The 26,378-nt window shown below is 46.3% G+C and overlaps 1 protein-coding gene across 1 annotated transcript in view; it reads right to left on the bottom strand.

Moving 5' to 3' along the window:
- LOC130129676 (uncharacterized protein C18orf63) overlaps positions 1-21,734 on the bottom strand; it is a 35,815-nt gene extending 14,081 nt beyond the window's left edge. Inside the window, exons 1-7 of the mRNA XM_056299263.1 lie at positions 21,607-21,734; positions 21,248-21,326; positions 18,571-18,627; positions 18,246-18,273; positions 4,946-4,987; positions 1,361-1,437; positions 203-315 (exon numbers count right to left, since the gene is read on the bottom strand). Of these exons, the coding sequence (XP_056155238.1) occupies positions 203-315; positions 1,361-1,437; positions 4,946-4,987; positions 18,246-18,273; positions 18,571-18,627; positions 21,248-21,326; positions 21,607-21,734 (524 nt within the window). The remainder of the gene's footprint in view (positions 1-202; positions 316-1,360; positions 1,438-4,945; positions 4,988-18,245; positions 18,274-18,570; positions 18,628-21,247; positions 21,327-21,606) is intronic.
- Positions 21,735-26,378: the final 4,644 nt, after the last annotated feature.

Genomic DNA, 26,378 nt, shown 5'->3' with positions numbered 1-26,378 from the left:
GCCCAATGACTGCTGGGATAGGCTCCAGCATCCCCGCGACCCTGAAAGCAGGATAAGGGGTTTGGATAATGGATGGATGGACTTTGAAGGTCATTATTTTTAACTCACTGATTCTTACTGTATGTGACCTTTTTGTAACTCTTCAGGACTGCAGCTTCAAATGGAATGAAATGCAAGTTTGGTGACCTTCGTACTGTCCTACCTGGGCAACACAAAGCACCACTTATTTGTTCCAAGGGAGACAGACTGGAGGACAGCGTCTCGGTGACTGAAGAAGTTCTTCAAAACCATGGGAGCGATGTCAAAGTCTTCCAACTGGAATGCACACACACACGCACACACACACACACACACACACCTTTATTAGAATGCACACCCATCTCACGACACTTTACACAGACACAAACAGCACATACAGATATACACAAGCTAACACTGTCACTCTCTCATTCACGCACACACTCTAGATAGATATGTGTGCATTCTCATTATATATTTGCGGTGGCCTCACCCAGTACTGTTGATGCAGTGTCTTTGTCCACGTCTGCATCTAAATTTTTGTCTTCGTTTGTTGACTGGGAGGGCTGGTGCTGGATCGGCTGCGAGAGCTTGGTCTGCTGCGCTGTGGGCCCAGGGACCACAGCCTTGCCTGGAGCTGCACCCAAGGAGGTAACACCAAGGGCGGTCTGACAGGACGCGGAAGCGGGGCAGGCTAAGCTAACTGCTAGCCCAGAGTTCCGATAACACCGAGGACGGTCTGGCAGCGGCCTCACCTGGTATTGACCAGTGTTTTTGATGTCATCATGAGGAGTGCGGGGAAGTGTGTCCAGGGTGTCTGGCTGGAAGAGCTGCCGCTGGATCGGCTGGGAGGGCTTGGTCTACTTTGTCCAGTTGCCACAGGGACCACGGCCCCTGCCCAGAGCTGCGCCCGAGGAGGAAACACCGAGGGCAGTCTGACAGGACACGTAATCAGGGCAGGCTAGGTTAACTGCTAGCCCATGCAGACTGGCGGTTCCGACAGTCATCCTGGCTGACGTTTGTTCCCTTGGAGTGATTTTTGTTGTTGTTTTGTTTTGGATATGTGTGTGTTAGTTTGAATATGTGTGTTCTTGTAGTTCTTGAATGTGTTTTTGTCTGTATGTTGCACTGCTGTGGACTGGGGGAAATGGCATGTCGTTTCACTTCATGTGTGCAAGTACATGAGGTGAAATGACAAATAAAGTGTTCCTGATTCCTGATAATGCACACACATCTCAAACCAGCACACACAAACACACACACACATACTCTGCAGCGATGTCACAAATACATCTCCACTGACCCACAGAATGTGTGAGTTAGTGTGTGTGTGCTGACTCACTCGGGCCAGTGGCAGTCTGACAGTGCTGGCTTCAACACTCATGCACAACTGGTTTTCACTGGTGCTCAGCTCCATACCTGAAAACACAAACACACACACACACTTTTATAATGACCTTTATTGTAAAAAGGAAGCTGGTTATGCCTCTATGTGTTCTCACTCTTACTCTTGTCCACTACTTTAAATGAAACCCTCTAAACACCAGGGCTGAATTTCTGTTTTCTGTTCTCTGTCCTTGTGTAAACTCAAAAGTTGGCAGTCCTGCAGCAGGCATTCTGTCTTGTGTGAAAGTGTGCCCTCTCCTGGCAGATTCATTTAAATGTTAAATAAAACATTAAACTTAATCATAGCTCTCGGGAAAGAACTTTGACAGCTCTTTAAATTCTGTTCACATGTCTGCTCAAGCTTATTCATGGTAAAAATCCAGGTGTAAATGCATTTACCATCCATCAGGACTGGATCTGACTGGCTAAACCACCTTTGGAACTGGTTTGAGACCCATTGTGGCAGCAGGTTGGCTCAGTGTAAACAGAACTGTTTCACAACATTAATTTCTCTGTTCCTTGATCAATAAACAGTTGAGGCTACATTCTGGATGAGGACCTTTAATGCCATAAAGGAATTCACCCAGAGTGGAATCTGATTTACATCTAGTTACTGGAAAAACATTTTTGGTTAAGAGTAACTCTAATGTGGAAATCTGATTTATGATTGGCATATTTGATTTGGCAAAGGTTTTACACCGGATGCCCTTCCTGATGCAACCCTCCCCATTTATCCAGGTTTGGGACTGGCACTAAGAATGCACTGGCTTGCGCATCCTCAGTAGCTGGATTCTGAGGAAGTAGAGCAAAGTATACAGAGGAAGAGGTTGACAAAAAAGAAGTGGGATAGTCAGATAGATGAAGAAAGTAGACAGGTGAACAAGGAGATGCAGCATTAAGTGAAGAGAGAGGTGGCAAAGGCAAAGGAAAAGGCGTATGGTGAGTTGTATGACAGGCGGGACACTAAGGAAGGAGAAAGGACTTGTACTGATTGGCTAGACTGAGGGACCGAGCTGGAAAGGATGTGCAGCAAGTTAGGGCGATCAAGGATAGAGATGGAAATGTGCTGACAAGTGAGGAGAGTGTGCTGAGAAGGTGGAAGGAGTACCTTGAGGGGCTGATGAATGAAGAAAATGAGAGAGAGAGAAGGTTGGATGATGTGGGGATAGTGAATCAGGAAGTGAGGTGGATTAACAAGGAGGAAGTGAGGGCAGCTATGAAGAGGAGAGGTGATGATCAGCGAGCAGCAGTATGTTTTCATGTCATGAAAGAGCACCACAGATGTGATGTTTGCTTTGAGAATGTTGATGCAGAAGTATAGAGAAGGTCAGAAGGAGTTACATTGTGTCTTTGTAGATTTAGAGAAAGCGTATGACAAGGTGCCGAGAGAGGAGGTGTGGTATTGTATGAGGAAGTCAGGAGCTGCAGAGAAGTATGTAGGAGTGGTGCAGGGTATGAGGGAAGTGTGACAGTGGTGAGGTGTGTGGTTGGAATGACAGATGGGTTCAAGGTGGAGGTGGGATTACATCAAGGATCGGCTCTGAGCCCTTTCTTGTTTGCAGTGGTGATGGACAGGTTGACGGATGAGATCAGTCAGGAGTCTCCGTGGACTATGATGTTTGCGGATGACATTGTGATCTGTAGTGAGAGTAGGGTGCAGGTTGAGGAGAGCCTGGAGAGGTGGGGGTATGCACTGGAGAGAAGAGGAATGAAAGTCAGTAGGAGCAAGACGGGATCACGGGGATGCTTGAGCCTATCCTAGCAGTCATTGGGCGGCAGGTGGAGAGACACCATGGACAGGCCACAAGACCATCACAGGGCTGACACACACACACACACACACACACACACACACACACCTAGGGACAATTTAGTACGGCCGAGTCACCTGACCTACATGTCTTTGGACTGTGGGAGGAAACCGGAGCACCTCGAGGAAACCCACGCAGACACAGGGTGAACATACAAACTCCACACAGAGGACAACCCGGGACGACCCCCAAGGTTGGATTACCCAGGGCTCAAACTCAGAACCTTCTTGCTGTGATATTTTACAATAATAATAACAATATAATATCCATCCATCCATCATCTGAACCGCTTATCCTGCTCTCAGGGTCGCGGGGATGCTGGAGCCTATCCCAGCAGTCACTGGGTGGCAGGCGGGGATTACTATATAATATATAATAATGTAATTATTATTATATAATATATAATAATAATTATAATATTTTACAATTTGTGATATTGGGCTATACAAATAAAATTGACTTGACATATTGGGAGAAGGATGCTGAATATGGAGCTACCAGGGAAGAGGAAAAGAAGAAGGCAAAGGAGGAGGTTTATGGAGGTGGTGAGGGAGGACATGCAGGTGGCTGGTGTGACAGAGGAAGATGCAGAGGACAGGAAGAGATGGAAACACATGATCAGCTGTGGCGACCCCTAACGGGACCACCCAAAAGTAGTAGTAGAATTAGTAGTAGTAAACCTAATGTGGAGGAATTACATTTGCATAAGCCAATTAAAAAGTGTCAATGAGTCCACAGTAAGAATATATAACCGGGATAAAGCAGAAATTAGTATTTCAAGTGCAAAAGCACAACGTGGCCCAGACTGAACTCCAAGGATATTCAGACCAAAATGAGATATATCATGTATTTATATATTTTCAGTTACTAGGACAAGCTTTGCAGTCACAGGGCTGTCAAATCAATGTCATAGAAATAAGGAGTGTGTGTGTAAACTTGGACTGCATGTTGCATCTTTCCTTTACTTATTGTTATGATCTTAATGGAAACGGATGATCCGCTGTGGCAACCCCTAACGGGAGCAGCAAAAAGTAGTAGTAGTAGATTGTTATGATCTTAATGGGTCAGCAGCTCATGAAATATCTGCTGAGTTGAATCAAATGTTCCTATTAAAGTATTATCACAATCATACCAATGAAAGGCAGAACAAAGGCCCTGAGAGTTGTAAGACAAGATTTGGCAAATAACTACTTTCACTATTTCAGTGACGTAGAATCACACCTCAAAGATTACCGTTTACCTGTCACAGTGGCTGCTAGATTAGATCAGATTAGATTAGATTATATAAAGAGTAGATTAGATTAGTGTAGATTAGAGTGCATTAACTGATTATCCACGGCTAATCTTTATGTTTAACTTTAGGGAATACTGAGCAGCTCCCAGTCACTAACAGCTGAAGACTGGTTGAACTGGGCAGCTCCTCGACGTGAATGGGTACAGCCATATGGATATATAGCCAAGTGAGGATAAAACAGAGCTCACATATGTATTTGTAAACTTTCAATGGCTACTTAAAATAAATAAATAAATTGATAAATAAACATCAACAACACAGAAAACGGTGTCTGCTCTCCTTGCATTACGAGCAGGTTCTGTACAATGTCTCAGCAATAACACAAATTTGAGGACTCTCTAAAAAATATTACCACGACTAGTAAAATAAAGAATTGTGAAGTGATTTACTGTACAAAGTTGTGAATCTCATATCAAAGTGGACAATTGGAACCTACTGACAGCGCTGAGCCTTGTAGTCTCAGATAGAAAGTCTTTTCCTGAAAAGAGAGAAGAAGAAACAGGGGTTTTATCAGGGTCATGATACCGGGACATTAATGGCTATATTTTAACCATCTTAGCACACGGTCTAAACCGCATGGCGCAAGTGCATTTTGGGCGTGTCCAAACCCACTTTGGCTAGTTTAACGGTGGATAATTAATTAATCAGGCCTAGCATGAAATAAACCCATCAGTGTCATCCCCCATTCCCTTTCAAAGTCAGGTGCGCTTTCACCTTGGCGGATCGCTATTATAATGGCATGTTTTTCACCCACCTCTGTAGGTGCATTCTTACCTGGATTATTGAGCATGCATAAAGACATATGCAGTCACATATTGCTGTTGTAGCATTCACCACTATTAAAAAAAACACAGGAAGGGGATAGGGGTCCTGTGTGGTGACCTCATTAAGTCTCCTGTAGTCCACACAGGCCACTCCCCCCCCTTCTTTGGCACCATGACCACTGGTGAAGCCCATGGGTTCTCAGAGGGCTCAATTATGCCTGCATGCTGCATTTTTTGTAGAGCCTGTTCCACTGCTTGCTGCTGACCCAATGGGAGGTACTGTGGGTGCTGCTATAGGAGCAAGGTATCCCCAGTCTCAATGGAGTGGTGCACAAGAGCAGTCTGTCCCAGCTCCTCCTCATCACATGCAAAGTGGTCCTGAAATTCAATCAGCAGCGGCCACAGTTGCAGCTGCTGTTGCGTGTCCACGTCACTGGCACTCCTTTGCCAGATTTCCCACATGACTGCCACCCTCCTCTTCTCGCTGCCCGGTGAGCCTTCACAGCCTTTCTGCACAGCTACCCCCGGGCTTGTGGTGCATACTGGAGTACCAGGAGCAGCAGTGGACAATGAGGCCCTCCTCCCTCATGTCTTTTCTGGGACACCCTCTCCAGCGCCAGTTTCCTAGGATGCGGGGTCTGCATGCAAATTAGCTGGAACTCAGGCTGGGCTGTACTGGTCATCTGCATATGGCCCATGTACTCACTTCACCCCACACAACATCTATGGGGTCCCGCTGTCAGCTCTCCCATGCACCGAGGGTCCTGCAGCCTCATATTCACAACATGACCCCCGCCAAAACTCAATGTGGCCTTCCCCAGGTCCAGTTGACAGCCGTGATCCCTCAAAAACTCCAGGCCCAGAATGCACATGACCTGTACCCCTGCTACCCAAACTAGATGTCTCATGCTCCTCCCCCCGACAACATCAGCTGTCCCTTCCCCTTCATTGGTGCTAGCTCATGAAGCTGAACAGCTGTGTCCTCCAGCTGCGTCTCCACTGGCACTACCTACGGCTGGACTACCGTGACCTTCGACCCTGTGTCCACTAAGGCAGTACATGAAACACCTTCAATGCAGATAGGAATGTTGCTAAAGTCTGAAATAGAAGTCCTTTATCCGGGTGCTGCATGGCGGCTGCCCACTGCTCCTAGCTACACAACTAGGATGGGTTAAATGCAGAGCATAATTTCCCTATGGGGATCAATAGAGTATATCATATCTTCCATCCACAAAAACTTCGTGCCCCTCGTCCCTGCTGTCATGTGAGGCCCAGCTGACATGCGTGGTCAGTATACGGGACATTGGTGTTGGGGTACACAGCGTCCCACCTACTGTGACCCCCGCATCATTTCCTGTCATCTTAGCCCAAGCAGGGCAATTCCTCACTAGGTGTCCGGCCCAGCCACAGCCCCAACAGAGGTGGGTCTGTGTCTGAGGCCGTGTCTGTTGGTACCCGGCTGGAGGCAGGGCCAGCCCTCTGATGATTTCAGTCATCTCTCCCACCCACGCCGGCTTTTGGGCAGCAGTCTCACACTCCCCCACTGCTCTGAACCATCGGGGGATGTCCGCAAACATGCTGTGCTGCACCGCTTCCATCACCATCTCCCTTTCTAGCGCATACTCCAGCGCTTCACGCAGGGAGCATGGACAAGCGAGCTGGGTATTGCCACACAGGTCATCCGGGGAGAGTGCCCTGATAAATTGGTTGTGGGCCAGGTCAGTTTGCACTGTATGGTATGCGTGCATACGCCCATCTCGTCAAACTCTCAATGGCGGCACGGTGGTCCAGTGGTTAGCGCTGTTGCCTCACAGCTAAAAGGTCCTGGGTTCGAACCCCAGGGTTGCCCAACCTTGGAGGGCATCCCAGGTTGTCCTCTGTGTGGAGTTTGCATGTTCTCCCTGAGTTTGTGATGGGTTTTCTCAGGATGCTCCGGTTTCCCCCACCATCAGAAAGACATGCATGTTTGAAAAAATACTCCTGTCTGTGCCCATGACTGAGGCATGGCAACACAAACTGGCGTTGGTCCCCGGGCGCTGCACTAGCAGCTGCCCACTGCTCCTACCTACACAGCTTGGATGAGTTAAATGCAGAAAAATAATTGCCCCATGGGGATTAACAAAAGTAGTAAAAAAAAAAGTCATTAGTCAGAGCCGCAGTGGCTCACTCACATATCTTACTTGGCCATGCAGCTCAGATCGCAGGAGCTCTGGTCAATAGAACTGCCCAAAATGCTGCTCCAGCGCACTGGTTAACTCGCTGTAATCAGTCCTGTCGTTAGGATTCAACAACAGCAGACAAGACACCATGTCATCCATCAAACAAAATGCAAGTTGGAGGACTTTCTGTTCTCCAACCAAGTGCTCGCCCAGGTTAACAGTTCAAATTGGGCATGGAAAGCCCCCCAGTCCGATTCGCTGGTGTACTTAGGTGTTTTTATGCCTACCGGTTTATGCAGCTCCAAGCAGCCGTGATCTGTTTACCTCAGCGCCCAAAACTGATGGCTTTTCCTGTGGGCGGTGTGGCGAAGGGCACAGAATAGCAGCCAACATCTGAGCCCCCAGCTAAGCACGACTCTCCCATGGGTGTAGGCTCTCGTTTCATCTCGGTGCCCTTCCGCCAATTATCCTCAGCCACGCTATCCTCCTGACAATCGTGCGGCACCATCATATGCATGCCCGTCGTCTTCCTCAATCTTGATATGCACTACAGGCTCCATCTCCAGCTGTAAAGATAGCCGACGCTAACAAGGCAAGTGTCCAATCTATTGTTCAGTCCAGGTATTAAAACGTTTTTTTTGACACTTAGTTGCATTGTCACCTCCTGACTAGATCCTTGCTTGTGTTATATTATCTCTCAGATTTATGTCACTTTGGACAAAAGCGTCTGCTAAATGAAACTGTAAACTGTCCAGTCAACAGATAGCATTAGCTATCCGGCTCATAGAATGTCCATGTGGTCCAATATTGAGTTTACTTCTGACACCAGTTGTAGCGTTCACCGCTATTAAAAAAACACTTCGAAACTTACAAATGAGCGTCGCTTTATCCACAGCTTTTGGTCATAGCCACGCCGTACACATAACCATTAAACCAGGTGGTCTCTCGCTCTCCATAGACCCGACCCACCAACCCTTGACCCAGCAACAGTGTACCACCCTCTCGGAACTGCAAAACATCTCCCTCCAACTATATTGTAGCAAATTCAGCGGGCAGCGGGGAACCGCCGCAGTCGGGATGCGAACCCGGGTCTCCCACACCATGGGCGGACGATGTTAACCAGGCGATTACGTTAACCAGCCGACTAAAGGGTCCGACCTGTTAGCCAAGGGCTAGCGAGTCTAGTCATCCGTGGTCGTTACACTACCCCCCTCCTTCGGGAAGCAAGTTCCCGCACTTCAGTATATCAGCTCCCTCACGCCTCTGGGCGCACGCGCTTCCAATGGCCTCACAGTCTCACCATCCCAGTTCCGATACCAATGTAGCGAATTCCGGGGGCAGCCGGGAACCATTGCAGCCGGGGTGCAAACTCTGGTTGCCCGCACCACGGGCAACTGTGCTAATCAGAATCGGAATCGGAATCAGAATACTTTATTTATCCCCGAGGGGAAATTGAGTTCTATTACAGACACTCACGCTCTAATAACAAAAAACTAACAAAATACAAGATAAGAAAATAGAAACAGAAACAATAAGAAATAAAAGATAAATAAGAAATAGAATAAGAACAAAATATATCAACAAGCGTGGTGCACATAACACCCTATCTATACTGCACTACTGCAGCACACAACAAGCAGCACAAAACAATGCAAACAAAACTCGACAGGGCCAATCCAATGACCATTAACTCAGTGTCTGACAGTCTGAGTCAGGGAGGAGTTGTAAAGTTTGATGGCCACAGGCAGGAATGACCTTCTGTGGCGCTTTTCGGCAGAATGAGTCTATTACGAAAAGTACTCCTGTGCCCAACCAGCATGTCATTGAGTGGGTGGGAGTCATTGTCCATGATGGCACGTAATTTCAACAGCGTCCTCATCTCAGAAACTGCCGCCAGAGAATCCAGTTCCATCCCCACAACGTCACCAGCCTTGAGGATCAGTTTATTGAGCCTGTTTGCATCCGCTATACTCAACCTGCTGCCCCAACACACAACAGCAAACAGGAGAGCACATTCCCCCACCCAGGGTGGGGTGGGGGAATGTAAGGAGGAGGAGGGGGAGGGAGGGGCAGTGAAGTTGACGGTTGGTGAGGGCAGGCAACAGATGAGACCAGTCAACTAAAGGGTCCGACCCGTAAGCCAAGGGCTAGCGAGTCTAGTCATCTGTCGTCATTACAATACTTACCCCCCCAGTGAACCTGAACACACTATACTATCTTAACAATGTGCCCTTTAAATGGAAGGGCAATACTGTGCCACTGACTTTAGACCAGGTTTTTGTTGGTCAATCGCTTTCTGCTGCCTCAACATAGCAAGGCGCCAACAATGCGCCTGACCACACCTCATTTTAAGATGAACACGCCCATGGGCGCAAGTACCTTGGCTATTTAAACAACGTGGGCGCTGGATGGGGATAATGACAACTGTGTCGGTCTAAAACTAGCAAAGCCACTTGTGCTGCGCTTGGCGCCAGGTGTAAGCTAGAGGCCCCACTGCCTGGCATCATGGGATGGCGTATATACAGCACAAGCCACCCCCCCTTTTTTTTTTTTGTTGATCTCCCCCCCCCCTTTTCTCCCCAAATGTTCCCGGCCAGTTCCCCCACACTTCCAAGCCGTCCCGGTCACTGATTCACCCCTTCTGCCGACTACCACATGCCTCCTCCGATACATGTGGAGTCGCCAGCCGTTTCTTTTCATCTGACAGTAAGGAGTTTCACCAGGGGGACATAGTGCGTAGGAGGATCACGCTATCCCCCCCCCCAGCTCCCTCTCCCCCCAACAGGCGCCCTGACCAACCAGAGGAGGCGCTACTGCAGCGACCAAGACACATACCCATATCCAGCTTCCCACCTGCAGACACGGCCAATTGTGTCTGTAGGGACACCCGACCAAACCAGAGGTAATACGAGGATTCGAACTGACGATCCCTGTGTTGATAGGCAACAAGCCCGTGCCACTTTTAAGGTCATTTCGCGTGCTATCATGACTCATTATTTTCTTTTTGCGTGTCATTTAACCACCGTTTAATCCCATAGACTTCACCTCTACTTTTTCCGTGACAGGCTTCGTAAAGGTGGCTCCGCCATGTCAAAAACAGCCTTTTCCAGCAAACACCAAACCGGACGCTGACATTTCATCCTAACCTTAAACCATCTAACCTTAATTTACAATACAACTATCTTTAAAATTACATAAAACTAATGGAAGAATGGAAGTCTATGGGAATGGGGACTAAACGGTGGTTAAATGACATGCGAAAAGCAAAAAGTGCGTCCTAACACCACATGAAATGACCTCAAAAGTGGCACGTGCTATTTATACACCATAGCACGGCGTATGATCAAATCTATCTATTTGTCTGTCTGTCTCAATATGTCTGCCTGTCTGTCTGTTCATCTGTCTCTATCTTTCCATCTTTATCTGTCTGTCTGTCTGTCTACCTGTCTATCTTGTTTGCCTGTCTCTGTCTCTCTGTCTGTATCTATCTGTCTGTCTATCTCTGTCTCCATCTGTATGACCGTCTGTCTTGTATCTGTCTTGTCTGCCTGTCCGTCTGTCTCTGTCTGTCTTTCTATCTGTCTCTATCCGTTTCTGCCTGCCTGTCTCCATCCATCTATCTGTATGACCATCTGTCTTGTATCTGTCTTGTCTGCCTGTCCGTCTGTCTCTGTCTGTCTATCTATCTGTCTCTATCCATTTCTGTCTGCATGTCTCCATCCATCTATCTATCTGCCCGTCTGGTCTGTTTGTCCGTCTCTCTATCTGTCTCTGTCTGTCTGTCAATGCCACTGTTACTATGTCCAGCAGTGTAGGGTATCGCACAAAACTATTTTATAGATATTTCAAGACTATTTCACAGCGGCCACTACATTGAAAATGATTTTTTTTTCTAAAATGCATATTGTGTTGTTGGGTGTGGGTGTGTGTGTGTGTGTGTTTTTTTTCCCCCTCTTGAGGCTGTGGGTGTGTGTCTACATGAAGGTAGACTTTGATGCTAAAGGCCACCAGCTCCAAGGATGGAGACTGGCCTTCTCTGGTGTCTTATCACCTAATGGAAAAAAAAACACTAAAGTGGAATGAAAACACACACACACACACACACACACACACACACACACACACACACACACAAAGCTATTTCAATATGAGGCTAGGATCAAGGTGAAGGCTAGGGTGGTGTGCTGCAACACCCACCTATCTGAGCAGTCAGTCTGCTGATTAAACAAACACACACACACAACACACACGTACACTCACCAAGATTACAGCAACCATGTCCTCTCTCAATGCAGAGATTACAGGGTGGACTTTGCTGTGACTCAGTCACTCAGCAAACTGACTGGAGCCACACAGTGACCCGTGTTGTTCAAGTCAACCAGGTCCACTGTGTTCCCTGGCCAAGGCTAAATCATGTGGATCTGAAATCGAGAGGTTTGAGAATGTTGTGTAAATGTTGTCAGGCATGCCTCTATTATCCACCCAAAGAAACTGAGGGAAAAATAGACCACAAACAGACATTCAGACAGACTGACAGATAAACACACCCAGAAACACAAATACATGCAGACACACGGTCACACTTCAAAAGAGTGTCTGGTTTAACAGGGACATGTTTATGTTTGATTATTGAGCTGAACAAATATATTATTTATATATATATATACACTACCGTTCAAAAGTTTGGGATCACCCAAACAATTTTGTGTTTTCCATGAAAAGTCACACTTATTCACCACCATATGTTGTGAAATGAATAGAAAATAGAGTCAAGACATTGACAAGGTTAGAAATAATGATTTGTATTTGAAATAAGATTTTTTTTACATCAAACTTTGCTTTCGTCAAAGAATCCTCCATTTGCAGCAATTACAGCATTGCAGACCTTTGGCATTCTAGCTGTTAATTTGTTGAGGTAATCTGGAGAAATTGCACCCCACGCTTCCAGAAGCAGCTCCCACAAGTTGGATTGGTTGGATGGGCACTTCTTTGAGCAGATTGAGTTTCTGGAGCATCATATTTGTGGGGTCAATTAAACGCTCAAAATGGCCAGAAAAAGAGAACTTTCATCTGAAACTCGACAGTCTATTCTTGTTCTTAGAAATGAAGGCTATTCCATGCGAGAAATTGCTAAGAAATTGAAGATTTCCTACACCGGTGTGTACTACTCCCTTCAGAGGACAGCACAAACAGGCTCTAACCAGAGTAGAAAAAGAAGTGGGAGGCCGCGTTGCACAACTGAGCAAGAAGATAAGTACATTAGAGTCTCTAGTTTGAGAAACAGACGCCTCACAGGTCCCCAACTGGCATCTTCATTAAATAGTACCTGTTAGAGCCTGTTTGTGCTGTCCTCTGAAGGGAGTAGTACACACCGGTGTAGGAAATCTTCAATTTCTTAGCAATTTCTCGCATGGAATAGCCTTCATTTCTAAGAACAAGAATAGACTGTCGAGTTTCAGATGAAAGTTCTCTTTTTCTGGCCATTTTGAGCGTTTAATTGACCCCACAAATGTGATGCTCCAGAAACTCAATCTGCTCAAAGAAGTGCCCATCCAACCAATCCAACTTGTGGGAGCTGCTTCTGGAAGCGTGGGGTGCAATTTCTCCAGATTACCTCAACAAATTAACAGCTAGAATGCCAAAGGTCTGCAATGCTGTAATTGCTGCAAATGGAGGATTCTTTGACGAAAGCAAAGTTTGATGTAAAAAAAATCTTATTTCAAATACAAATCATTATTTCTAACCTTGTCAATGTCTTGACTCTATTTTCTATTCATTTCACAACATATGGTGGTGAATAAGTGTGACTTTTCATGGAAAACACGAAATTGTTTGGGTGATCCCAAACTTTTGAACGGTAGTGTGTATATATATATATATATATATATATATATATATATATTAGCAGCTGATGAGTGCGAGACGTAAGACACAGGCCTGTACTGCAATGCATTAAAACTTTTTTCCTGCATCCGCGTTGATATATATATACATTTCATATGCAAATATGGGTGTGATCATTAACTCTAGAGGTTCAATGGCCATCTTATATATATATACTATATATATATATATATATATATATACACACACACACACACACACACATATAAAAAGAGTGTATGTTTGTATGTTCGCGTAAAACTCCAGAAATACTCAGTGTAGAACAAAAACTAAGGTATCTTTAGAATCAGCACTTTCCAAGGATGCACGGTTCGAAAAATATCTCAAAAACCAAGTAAAAAATTTGATTTATTTGCGAAATCGAGTTTATTTTGTGGCGATTTGCGGTGGCGGCGGCGGGGGATTTGCGGTGATTAAAATGCACCATGGCAAAAAAGCTTGATAAATGGATTGAACATTTGATCATTTTTGTTAATAACATTCGTTCATCATCGATTACACCGTAAAGATCAGATCGTGTTGGTTGTTTTGGTGAGAACATTTTCCCTCAGCAAAGAGGCATTCCAACGATGCTTTGTGGAGACTTCCAGCAAATCCTTCCAGTAGTCAAGGGAGGCACTACACCTAACATTGTCAATGCTAGCCTGAAGGCACGCAACATGGTTTACCCTGAGGCGCTTGAGCGATCAATACACACATTGGCAAAGAAGCTTGATGAACAGATTGAAAATTATGATATTTGATCATTTTCATTAATAAGATTAGTTTATTCGACATTCGTTTATCACATGTATCATACCGTAAATTATCATATATTTCTTCATCAATTATATCATAAAGATCAGATCATGTTGGTTATTTTGGTGAGAACATTTTCCCCGGCCAACACCGGGTACCTCTGCTAGTGTGTACTATTCACATAGGATTTGGGAATGTTTGCAATCGCAGCATTGTAAGATGGTGACAGATGTACTCTTAGCCCCCCTGTCGGTTCAGGGATGGTCATTCCCTCTTCACATATTTTGCTCATGTATGCATATTTTGCTCACAAATGCATGCTCAATAATCTCATCTCATCTCATCACCAGCCGCTTCTCCGGGGTCGGGTCACAGTGGCAGCAAGCTAAGTAGCGCACTTCTGACGTCTCTCTCCCCAGCAACGCCCTCCAGCTCCTCCTGGGGGATCCCGGGGGGTTCCCAGGCCAGCTTGGACATGTAGTCCCTCCAGCTAGTTATGGGTCTACCTCCCATTTGGGACATGCCCGGAAAATCTCCAAAGGAAGGCGCCCAGGAGGCATCCTAATCAGATGCCCGAACCACCTCAACTGGCTCCTTTCGACACAAAGGAGCAGCGGCTCTACTCCAAGCTCCCTCCAGATGTCCGAGCTCCTCACCCTATCTCTAAGGCTGAGCCCAGACACCTTACGGAGGACATTCATTTCAGCCGCTTGTATCCGCGATCTCACCCTTTCAGTAACTACCTAAAGTTCAGGACCACAGATGAGGATTGGAACGAAGATTGACTGGTAAATTGAGAGCTTTGCCTCCCGGCTCAGCTTCTTTTCCACCACAACGGTCCGGTACAACATCTACATTACTGCTGATGCTGCACCAATCCACCTGTCAATCTCCCGCTCCATCCTACCCTCACTCGTGGACAAGACCCTGAGATACCTGAATTCCTTCACTTGAGGCATCAACTCATCTCCAACCCGGAGGGAGCAATTCACCATTTTCCGGTAGAGAACCATGGCCTCTATCTCATATAGTATCTATCTATATATCTATCGCTCTGAGAGAGAGAGAGAGAGAGAGAGAGAGAGAGAGAGAGAGAGAGAGAGAGAGAGAGAGAGAGAGAGAGAGAGAGAGAGAGAGAGAGAGAGAGAGAGAGAGAGAGAGAGAGAGAGAGAGAGAGAGAGAGAGATACAGTATACAGATGGGTGACAAATGAAAGAAAGGAAAACCCAACATGAAGCGTCTTAAGGTGTTGGGCCACCATGAGCCTCCAGATCAGCTTCAATGCTCCTTGTCATAGATTCTACAATTCTCTGAAATCTACAGTCTACATAAATTGAAGAAAATCTGAAATTATTCCACTAAGAAAAGAAAGAGTGCCAGAGAGAATGATAGACAGAGAGAAAGGGAAGGAGAGAGCAATTTTATGTGTATGTCATGTGTTGCGTGTGTGTGTGTAGGTTAATGTATCTTCTCCCCGATCACCATCTTGTCCTGGTGGAGAAGCTTGTGTGTACTAATGACCCCAAAAGCTATGCTGTCCGGAACTTGGGTCCTGGTAGGGTCACCCAAGGTAGATAGGTCAAGCAGGAGGTTCCAGACAAAGCACGATCCAACAAAAACCTCAACAGCAGAACTGGCGCAAGATGTCTTCAGGTCACAATGCCAGTGAAGGTGGAAGAAGGCTGCAACAGAGGGTGGTCCCCAATTGTCTTGGTTCTCTGTGCCATTGGACTCTGGCCACCCCCTGCCAAGGACCATGTGGTGGCTGCAGGCGCATCAGCCTCTCCACGTAAAAAGCTGTCACGTGCAGGCATCCTCCCACAAGGATCAACTCATAAACATCCTGGTTCAAAGCCCTGTGGCGATCAGGAAGAGGTAACGGGGGCTGGACGGTGAAGTGTGGCAGCCCCTAGCCACAAACTGGCACACAGGCGATGGGTGTATGAGCTGTTGCTAAGCCCTGAGACGGAGACAGAGGGGCTGCTCGGCTCCTGCACCCATGACTAAGCAGCCCTATTTAGGATCCACTCTGCTCACCCAGGTTGGGGAGGGGGCTAAAAAAGGTACCTTAAACATAGTCTGCCTCATATACCTCCTGTCTGGACCACTGCATCCAGAGGGATTACCACCATGCGGTCAGAAACAGAAACTCATATAGTTTGGAGCCTGGGACATACGAACCCTCATGGACAATCAATCCAGCAATCGACCTGAACGACGTACTGCCATCATCATGGGAGAGCTTAGAAGACTCCAGATTAATATTACCGCACTCTCTGAAACCCAATCAGCCAAGGGTAGCCAAAAGAGGAGACGGATGGTTACATTTTTTTCTGGTAAGGAAAAGCAGCTGATGAGCCGAGGATCCACGGTGTTGGCTTTGCCATCAAAAACAACCTCATTTGCCACCTTGCTGAGCTTCCTCTGGGCATCAACGAACGCCTGATAAACAAAGCATCACTGTCATCAGTGCATACGCTCTAACACTTGACTCACAAGATGAAGTAAAGGAGACCTTCTATGCCGAACTGAACAATGTTTTCACCAAAGTCCCCGAGGAGGATAAGCTAATCCTGTAGACAACACCAGACTCAAAAACGTGAAACAGTTCACATATCTTGGCAGCCTTCTCTCCTCTAAAGCCAACACTGACATTGAAATACACCATCGTCTTAGTTGTGCCAGCCAGGCCTTCTCAAGACTGAGTAAAAGGGTTTTTGAAAACCCCGACCTTCAGACTAGAACAAAAATTCTGGTGTACAAAGCAGCAGTGCTGCCCACCCTACTGTATGGGTCAGAAACCAGGACAACATATAACAGGCACCTGAAGGCACTCGAGGCATACCAAGAATAATGCCTCAGGAAGATTCTTAAGATCAGCTGGGAGGATAAGCGCACCAACTTCAGCATCCTTGAGGCCAACATGCCTACTATAACTGCCACCATCGCATAACATCAGCTGAGATGGACTGGCCATGTCCTCGGCATGTCTGGCTCTCACCTACTGAAACAAGTCCTTTACTTTCAGCTCGTGACATGATGCTGTACCCCAGGAGGACAAAAGAAGTGATATAAAGACAACATCAAGGCCCACATCAAAAGGTCTGGCATCGAACTTAACACCTGGGAACAAGCAACAAAAAACAGGGAGACCTGGAGACTGGCTGTCTGTGAGGGCGCTGGGCGCTACAACCATGATCTACACCGTGCTGCTGAAAACAAGCACAGACTCAGAAAGGAACGAGTTACCAGAAAGACCCAAACCACATCCTCAACCACTTCTTCACACCCTTGCCCACATTGCCCCAAAATATGCAGCTCCAGGATCGGTCTGTACACCCACCTGAAGAGCCACAAGGACCTAGAAGGAGCACAGACATACTCGACCCTGAGTGACTGCTGATGAGGTTAATGTATTTCATCATAATCATCATCAGTTCTGTAACCTATGGAGGTCGTAGGAGCACAGCTGATGCTTCAACAAGTCTCTTCCACCGTTCCCTATCCATCACAGCTCTCCCTGCCTCCACTACACATCTGGAACCATTCTCCGATGTTGTTTACTTGGGTTTTTCTCAGTCTCCCTCTCTTCCTAGTTCCTTCTACCAGGCCTTGCAGGATGTTCTTTGCAAGTGTCCTTTCCATTCCACAAACGTGCCCAAAACGGTTTAATTTCCTCTTTTTTTACCATTGTCAGTAAACTATCATGGTGACCAGTAGCTTCCTTAACTGTGTTCAGCACTTCAATCTTGATGATGTGTGTTGTATATGAGATTAGCAGCATTCTTCTATATGCTCTAAATTCAAAGGCTTGTATATTTTTCTCCATAGCTTTTGTTAGGGTCCAGGATTCTGCACCGTATAGAAGAGTTGTTATTACGATGGTGCGGAGCAGTTGCATTTTTGACTTCATTCCAAGGTTTTTATCTTTCCAGGTCGTGTTGAGCTTGGTCAGTGCACTTGTTGTGATGGCGATTCTGCTCCTAATTTCTTTTTCCGATCCTCCGTCTTCGTTAATCACAGATTTGAGATATTTGAAAGACATGACTTCCTCAAGTTTTTCGCTGTCAACAATGTATATACATACCAGATATGAGGTAGAGTCCTGCCTTGTTCCAGTTAGGAGAGAGTCTGGTGATCAGAGAGTAAGACACACAGCACTGGAGAATACCTGGTAACACACACTGTGGACAGCCCAACTATATACACACACACACACACACACACACACACACACACACACACACACACACACAAACACACGTGCATGCATGCATGAAACAAATGCCCAGGCAAACCAGAGAAAAAAGAAAGAGAGAGAGAAACGAATTAATGGAAAGGTTGTCTATTTTTGTTTGAAACCAGACCTCTATAAAATGTTGTCATGCATCATTTGGAATCAGATTTTAAAGCACTAATCCATCCCTCCATCCATCTGTCCAACCATTCACCTATTCATCCAACCATCCATCCAGCCATCCATCTGTCTGTCTCACCTGTAGATGGTTTCTTTGTCCGTAAGCTTGGATTATGCCTTTCTTGTAAAATGGGATCTGAAATTTTAGAGTAATTTTTGTTAGTGATCCTCGGAGTGTGGAACATGAAATATTAAACCGCACACACAATGAAAGTCCACTAAGACCTAGAAACTTCCAGGTTTCAAGTTTTAAGTAATAATAATAATCATACATTTTATTTGTGGGCGCCTTTCAGAGCACTCAATACACCTTACAGGACACAGTAAAAAAAGAAGCAGCACTGTAACGAAACTATCACTGTTACAAATGACAAAGTATATTTGTCATTTGTAACAGGCATACCTAGTGCAGCCAGTGCAATAAAATATTTACTCATGACAATAATGTACTTTCAAAATCTAGCTCACAGTTGCTCTTCTCTCCACCGTTACATACTGCAGCTCTAATATCAACCCCATGAATACAATATACATATGTAAATATCCAATCATTCAGTTGCTCAAAGGCAACCTAAAACCTGATTATAGACAATGTGGCACCGGATTAGTGATATAAACACAATTCAAAAACAATAATGATACACATCATGCTACACATGATGAGACTGCTTTAACCCAATGGAGTTAGTCTGTGTAATGGCACCTGAATCCTGCCCTCTAGTGTTCAGAAATTTAAACAACAACAACAAATCCAACCAGACAAGACCAAGTAATTCAAATAGAAAGGTAGTATCAGACATTCCTTCAGTAGTAATCAGTTGACTGTGATGGCTGTTTAGTTTACTGAGACTAACAACAGAACCAGTCGGCCTGTCGGGCTCCTGTGTTTTCAAATGGACAAATCTGATTCACTTACTTTGTTTTGAGCAGTACCATTCAGTAACACCTACTGATATTTACTAGTGATAGTATATTTACTGGCCACACCATGATATCTACTAGTTATATGATATTTACTACTCATACCATGACATTTACTACTAGTCATATTATATTTACTAGCCACACCATGATATCTACTAGACATGACATCCACTAAGCACATTATGATAATATGCAATTAACTTATATCTGTTAGTCATATTATGATATCGATGTCATATTATATTTATTACCCATAGAATGATATTTACCTGTCACTTTATAATATTTGCAATTTTTATTGTTTTAGGAAAGCCAAAATTAAAAATTGAAAATTAACTTAATTAATAATTAATAATTGGGCGGCACGATGGTGCAGTGGTTAACGCGGTCGCCTCACAGCAAGAGGGTCCTGGGTTCTAGCCCCGGGGTAGTCCAACCTTGGGGATCATCCCGGGTCGTCCTCTGTGTGGAGTTTACATGTTCTCCCCGTGTCTGTGTGGGTTTCCTCCGGGGGCTATGGCTTTCTCCCACAGTCCAAAGACATGCAGGTCAGGTGACTCGGCCGTACTAAATTGTCCCCGAATGTGTGTGTGTGTGTGTGTGTGTGTGTGTATATGTCGGCCCTGTGTGATGGCCTGGTGGCCTGTCCAGGGTGTCTCCCTGCCTGCCACCCAGTGACTGCTGGGATGGCTCCAGCATCCCCGCGACCCTGAGAGCAGGTCAGCCTTAGAGATAGGGTGAGAAGCTTAGACATCTGGAGGGAGCTCGGAGTAGAGCCGCTGCTCCCTCGCATCGAAAGGAGCCAGTTGAGGTGGTTCAAGCATGCGTCCTGAGCGCCTTCCTTTGGTGCTTTTCTGGGCATGTCCAACTGGGAGGAGACCCCGGGATAGACCCAGAACTCGCTGGAGGGACTACATCTCCAATCTGGCCTGGGGAGAGGGACATCTGGAGTGGCCTACTTAGCTTGCTGCCTTCGCGACCTTACCCTGGAGAAGTGGCTGATGATGCGATGAGATGAGATATTTTCATGGATGTGGAAACATATCTAACTTGAATATAAATGAATAAATAAATAGGTCTGTCAGGATATCTGAGAGAGAGAGAGAGAGAGAGAGAGAGAGAGAGAGAGAGAGAGAGAGAGAGAGAGAGAGAGAGAGAGAGAGAGACTACAACACCAAAGAAAGTTGAATCAGTTCATCTGGACACAACATTTATTGACAGTTTATTAACGTTATTGTTTAGTATCGTTTATTGTGTCCAGATGAATTGATTCAACTTTCTTTGATTTTCTTACCTGGATAATGTAGCACGCATAAAGACACTGACTACAACAGTACCGTCTACTTATCATGTTTATATCAGAGTCATTATAAGGGTTGTGAATGACTGCGGTTTTACTCTTCCAGTGTGTGTATGTTCTTTGTCCAATGTTCCAGATGGATAAAGAGAAGAGAGAATGTGAGGTATTCATACCACCTGTTTTGGTGAACACAAGTAGTGGGCAATGTTGGTGGGTGTTGGGTTACACTGGTGAGGATGTGCACATTCTGTATACCTACAGTAATTACAGCCACTGGATTACAATCCTATCACCCTCTGGTTTTACCAAACCTATACAACATAAAGCAGTCAACAACAGACCACATTTCCCTTGTTAAAATTATGAACATTTTCTCATTTTGCTGAAATAGATAAACTCATAGAGCAAAAATGAAATCAGCTGAATACTAAATGTTATGTACACCACCAAGGACTGGTTGGTAACAAAGGACAGATGAAATGGAAATGTGTGCTTGTGTTATATGAGCGGATTTTGAATGTATGTTTCTTACAGCCATGACCAGTGTGATCTCAGTGAATGAGTCCAGAGCAGGAGAGGCTAATACGTCTGCATACAGCAACACCAGTTCTCTGCAGGAACACACACACACACACACACACACACACACACACACACACACACACACACACACACACACACACACACACACAAATGATCACCTGCAAGGAGAGCTGTACTCAAGTGACATTGTGCCATTGAGAAAATATCCCCCTATTCAATGAACCTCACTGTCAGTGTCTTGCCATACACAGAAGCCTCACAGTGTCACTGTCTTGCTATACCCGCTAAGCTACGTAGAGTACGGATGAACTGAACTCCAGGACATTAGTTTCAGACTTGACCTCTCACCTGCAGGTCTTTATCTGTGTGCTCCTGGCCTCTCCTCCCTCTTCCTGCAAAGACAGAGACACACAGACCAACCTCCTCAGCTCTGGGAGAGAGACAAAGAAGAAAGACTGTCCTCCTCTGTCACTCATCCTAGACAGATACAGACAGACAAACATATTGACATATAGACAGATACAGACAGACAGACAGAAGGGAAAAAACAGTACCAGGGCTTGTGAATGTTATTCATCTTAAAACTTCACAATGTGTCAAGAGGTAAATATCTTTTGTCAAGACAGAGAGGGACAGACTGAGATCAATTCAATTGTTATTCACTTATTTTTATCACTTTATAGCCAAGTTTATTTCCCCAACAACAAATATCTGTGTATACAGACTCTTGGTGGTTTCAAACAATGTCAAAGGTTAGAAACAATTTCATATACTTTCTGCAAAGTGCAAGGCCATTCAGTACACACCATTTTGAACTGGCATCCACAATAAATTCACTAGTTTACCACCCAGATTGACCAAATACCCTCCAAACGGTGGGTATTTGGGTCAGTTATAAACAAAAATGGGGGCTATAGAGAGCAAAATTATACATACTAGTTTACCGTTATTTACACAGAAAAATCTTTGGAGACATCTGTCATTTACATAGGAAACGCATTTGCAAGAATTTATGAGACAGAAAATAATCAAAATAAAAACACTGATAAAAGCAGATACATTGAATCTGCATAATTGACATCTTGTCAAAATAATCAAACCATAAATAAAAACAAATGGAATGACAAAGACATAAAACATTCAAATAGTAAAAACAAGCGCAATGTCTGCCACTTTTCACTTGGTCTGTCGCCTGTGTGTCACGGTTACGTCAGTGATCCAGCCAGTCTAACCCAGGCCCGACAGCAGTCTGACAGGCAAGTGTCTTAACCTTTGACCCGTCTACATTCGGATGCCATGACACTGTTAAACGGTCACTGATTCACTCCCCCAACTCACCTCGTTGGACTTCCGAGTCGAGTGCTAGGTCTCTTGCTAGCTAGCTGGCTAAAGCTAGCTGGCTAGCAGTATGGCGGTTATCATAAACCGGCCGTAAACGCCCGGATAGTTACCTTTAGCTCACTATGGTTAGCAAGCTAGCGTATCAGCCTTGAGCCTACCGGTATTCTCGGAACGGACGATAGCTGTTGAATAACCCGAAACACTGTCTGACGACGACTAATGGAATTTCCAACCGAATTTGACGGGAGTTAAGACGGACGAGCCGCCCGCCGTCACACTTTCCCGCGACACGTATCGTAGGGGGCGGGGCGGGGCGACGCGCGTGGAACAGACCGTCGGGCGGGGCGCGCGGTGAGCGCTGAGCCAGGATCGGAAGGCCAAACACGTGTTTCCCGTCGGGGGTTCGAGTCAGCTACCCGGACAACACCAGCAGGGCGTAAAGCACACGCCCTGAGGCGTGAGCTTTAAATGAATGCCCCCGTAGTATCAACGGGGGTCTCCATATCTGACAGAGGACTCTGCTACGGGGGTCTCCATATTTGACAGAGGACTCTGCTACGGGGGTCTCCATATCTGACAGAGGACTCTGCTACGGGGGTCTCCATATTTGACAGAGGACTCTGCTACGGGGGTCTCCATATCTGACAGAGGACTCTGCTACGGGGGTCTCCATATTTGACAGAGGACTCTGCTACGGGGGTCTCCATATTTGACAGAGGACTCTGCTACGGGGGTCTCCATATCTGACAGAGGACTCTGCTACGGGGGTCTCCATATTTGACAGAGGACTCTGCTACGGGGGTCTCCATATCTGACAGAGGACTCTGCTACGGGGGTCTCCATATCTGACAGAGGACTCTGCTACGGGGGTCTCCATATTTGACAGAGGACTCTGCTACGGGGGTCTCCATATTTGACAGAGGACTCTGCTACGGGGGTCTCCATATCTGACAGAGGACTCTGCTACGGGGGTCTCCATATTTGACAGAGGACTCTGCTACGGGGGTCTCCATATCTGACAGAGGACTCTGCGCTGGGAGAGCGCAGGGGCTCATGGGACCGTTCATGCTCCGGCTGAAATTCTTATGATTTACGTGATCAAATGTTTGGTTCATGCTGGCATGTGTTGTTGTTTGGGGGTTCGACTCGGACTAGGTGGACGACCGTTTTACTGACTGATTGTTGGACCATGAGAAGACTAATGTTTTCAATAGTGACTTGGGGGGGGGCATTGTTCGGCAGCCGTTTTGGGGGCAAATAAAAGAGCACTCCCGGGGTCGTGCGGTGCATGGGGCACGGGAGCTGCGATTAAAAAGAGATCTCTGTCTCTCGGGTCCAGGGGCGGGTCTACAGGGTGGCAACAGGGGTGGCAGCTGCCACCTCTGGGACACAGTCTTGCCACCCCTGTTGCCACCCCATTTATAAATCAGATGTGTTTTTAAAGTAAATTGTATGTACATGCATGGTGAAGGTCAATGAGACCCGCACCAAACTCATTTCAAACAGAAGTCGCCGATTTAGAATCCCCCTCCCCCTCACAGGCGCGGGTCTACAGCTGCCACCTCTGGGTCACAGTCTTGCCACCCCAGGAAAAAATCTCTAGATCCGCCACTGCTCGGGTCGTTCTTCCACGCCGGCTCGCCACTGTACTCCCCAAGTGTGCTGGCCAATTACCCCGCTCTCCACATCCGGCTTCCCGCCCGCACACACGGCCAGCTGCGTCTGTAGAGACGCCCGACCAAGCCGGAGGTAACACGGGGATCCGAACCGCACGGCACCACGACACTGATGGACCAGAAGTTGGAACCTGACGTCAGCGGCCTTACCTCTTGCCGAATGTCTAGTGATGTTTAGGCTCGCAGTAAAAACAAGAAAGTCGCCGCCATTTTGAGAAAACACGGGCGAAGCGAATGAACGAATCAAAAACAGTTTCCTGCGGAAATTCCCCCAACTTCCGCTACGTCACGCTCAGGGCGGAATGAGGGCCGTTTCTCAAAAGGCACCGAGGCGGAACTGGCTCCGCACCGTCCTGGTGGAAAAGAGGGAATTGAGTGTATTGCATTTATTCAATAAAGTTGGAACAAAGACGACCAAACAGGAAGAAGGACGTCGTCTAATTTTCATTAAGACGCCGCGACTTTTTCTGTTTTTGTCTTCAAGTCACATGTTGTAAGTGACGATTTCTACAACAGACTACTACTACTACTACTACTTTCGGCTGCTCCCGTTAGGGGGCGCCACAGCGCATCATCCGTTTCCATCTCTTCCTGTCCTCTGCGTCTTCCTCTGTCACACCAGCCACCTGCATGTCCTCCCTCACCACATCCATAAACCTCCTCTTTGTCCCTCCTCTTCTCCTCTTCCCTGGTAGCTCCATATTCAGCATCCTTCTCCCAGTATACCCAGCATCTCTCCTCCACACATGTCCACACCATCTCCATCTTGTCTCTCTTGCTTTGTCTCCAAACCGTCCAACCTCAGCTGTCCCTCTAATATACTCCTTCCTAATCCTGTCCTTCTTCATCACTCCCAGAGAAAATCTTATCATCTTCATCTCTGCCACCTCCAGCTCCACCTCCTGTCTTTTCATCAGTGCCACTGTCTCCAAACCATACAACATAGCTGGTCTCACAACCATCTGGTAAACCTTCCCTTTAACTCTTGCTGGTACCCTTCTGTCACACATCACTCCTGACACTCTTCTCCACCCACTCCACCCTGCCTGTACTCTCTTCTTCACCTCTCTTCTGGACTCCCTGTTACTTTGGACAGTTGACCCCAAGTATTTAAACTCATGCATCCTGACCATTCCACTGTCCTCCCTCTCATTCATGCATAGGTATTCCATCTTGCTCCTACTGACTTTCATTTTTCTTCTCTCCAGTGCATACCTCCACTTCTCCAGGCTCTCCTCCACCTGCACCCTACTCTCACTACAGATCACAATGTCATCTGCAAACATCATCGTCCATGGAGACTCCTGCCTGATCTTGTCCGTCAACCTGTCCATCACCATTGCAAACAAGAAAGGGCTCAGAGCCGATCCTTGATGTAATCCCACCTCCACCTTGAACCCATCTGTCATTCCAACCACACACCTCACCACTGTCACACTTCCCTCATACATATCCTGCACCACTCCTACATACTTCTCTGCTACTCCCGACTTCCTCATACAATACCACACCTCCTCTCTCGGCACCCTGTCATATGCTTTCTCTAAATCTACAAAGACACAATGTAACTCCTTCTGACCTTCTCTATACTTCTCCATCAACATTCTCAAAGCAAACATCACATCTGTGGTGCTCTTTCCTGGCATGAAACCATACTGCTGCTGCTGATCATCACCTCTCCTCCTCTTAACCTAGCTTCTATTACTCTTTCCCATATCTTCATGCTGTGGCTGATCAACTTTATACCTCTGTAGTTGCTACAGTTCTGCACATCACCCTTGTTCTTGAAAATCGGTACCAGTATGCTTCTTCTCCACTCCTCAGGCATCCTCTCACTTTCCAAGATTGTGTTAAACAATCTAGTTAGAAACCTCCACTGCCATCTCTCCTAAACACCTCCATGCCTCCACAGGTATGTCATCAGGACCAACTGCCTTTCCACTCTTCATCCTCTTCATAGCTGCCCTCACTTCCTCCTTGTTAATCCACCGCACTTTCTGATTCACTATCCCCACATCATCCAACCTTCTCTCTCTCATTTCCTTCATTCCTCAGCCCCTCAAAGTACTCCTTCCACCTTCTCAGCACACTCTCCTCACTTGT

This window comes from Lampris incognitus, chromosome 19 (assembly GCF_029633865.1).
Source record: "Lampris incognitus isolate fLamInc1 chromosome 19, fLamInc1.hap2, whole genome shotgun sequence".
Classification (NCBI taxonomy): Eukaryota; Metazoa; Chordata; class Actinopteri; order Lampriformes; family Lampridae; genus Lampris; species Lampris incognitus.
This window is presented reverse-complemented; position numbering and strand designations above follow the sequence as displayed.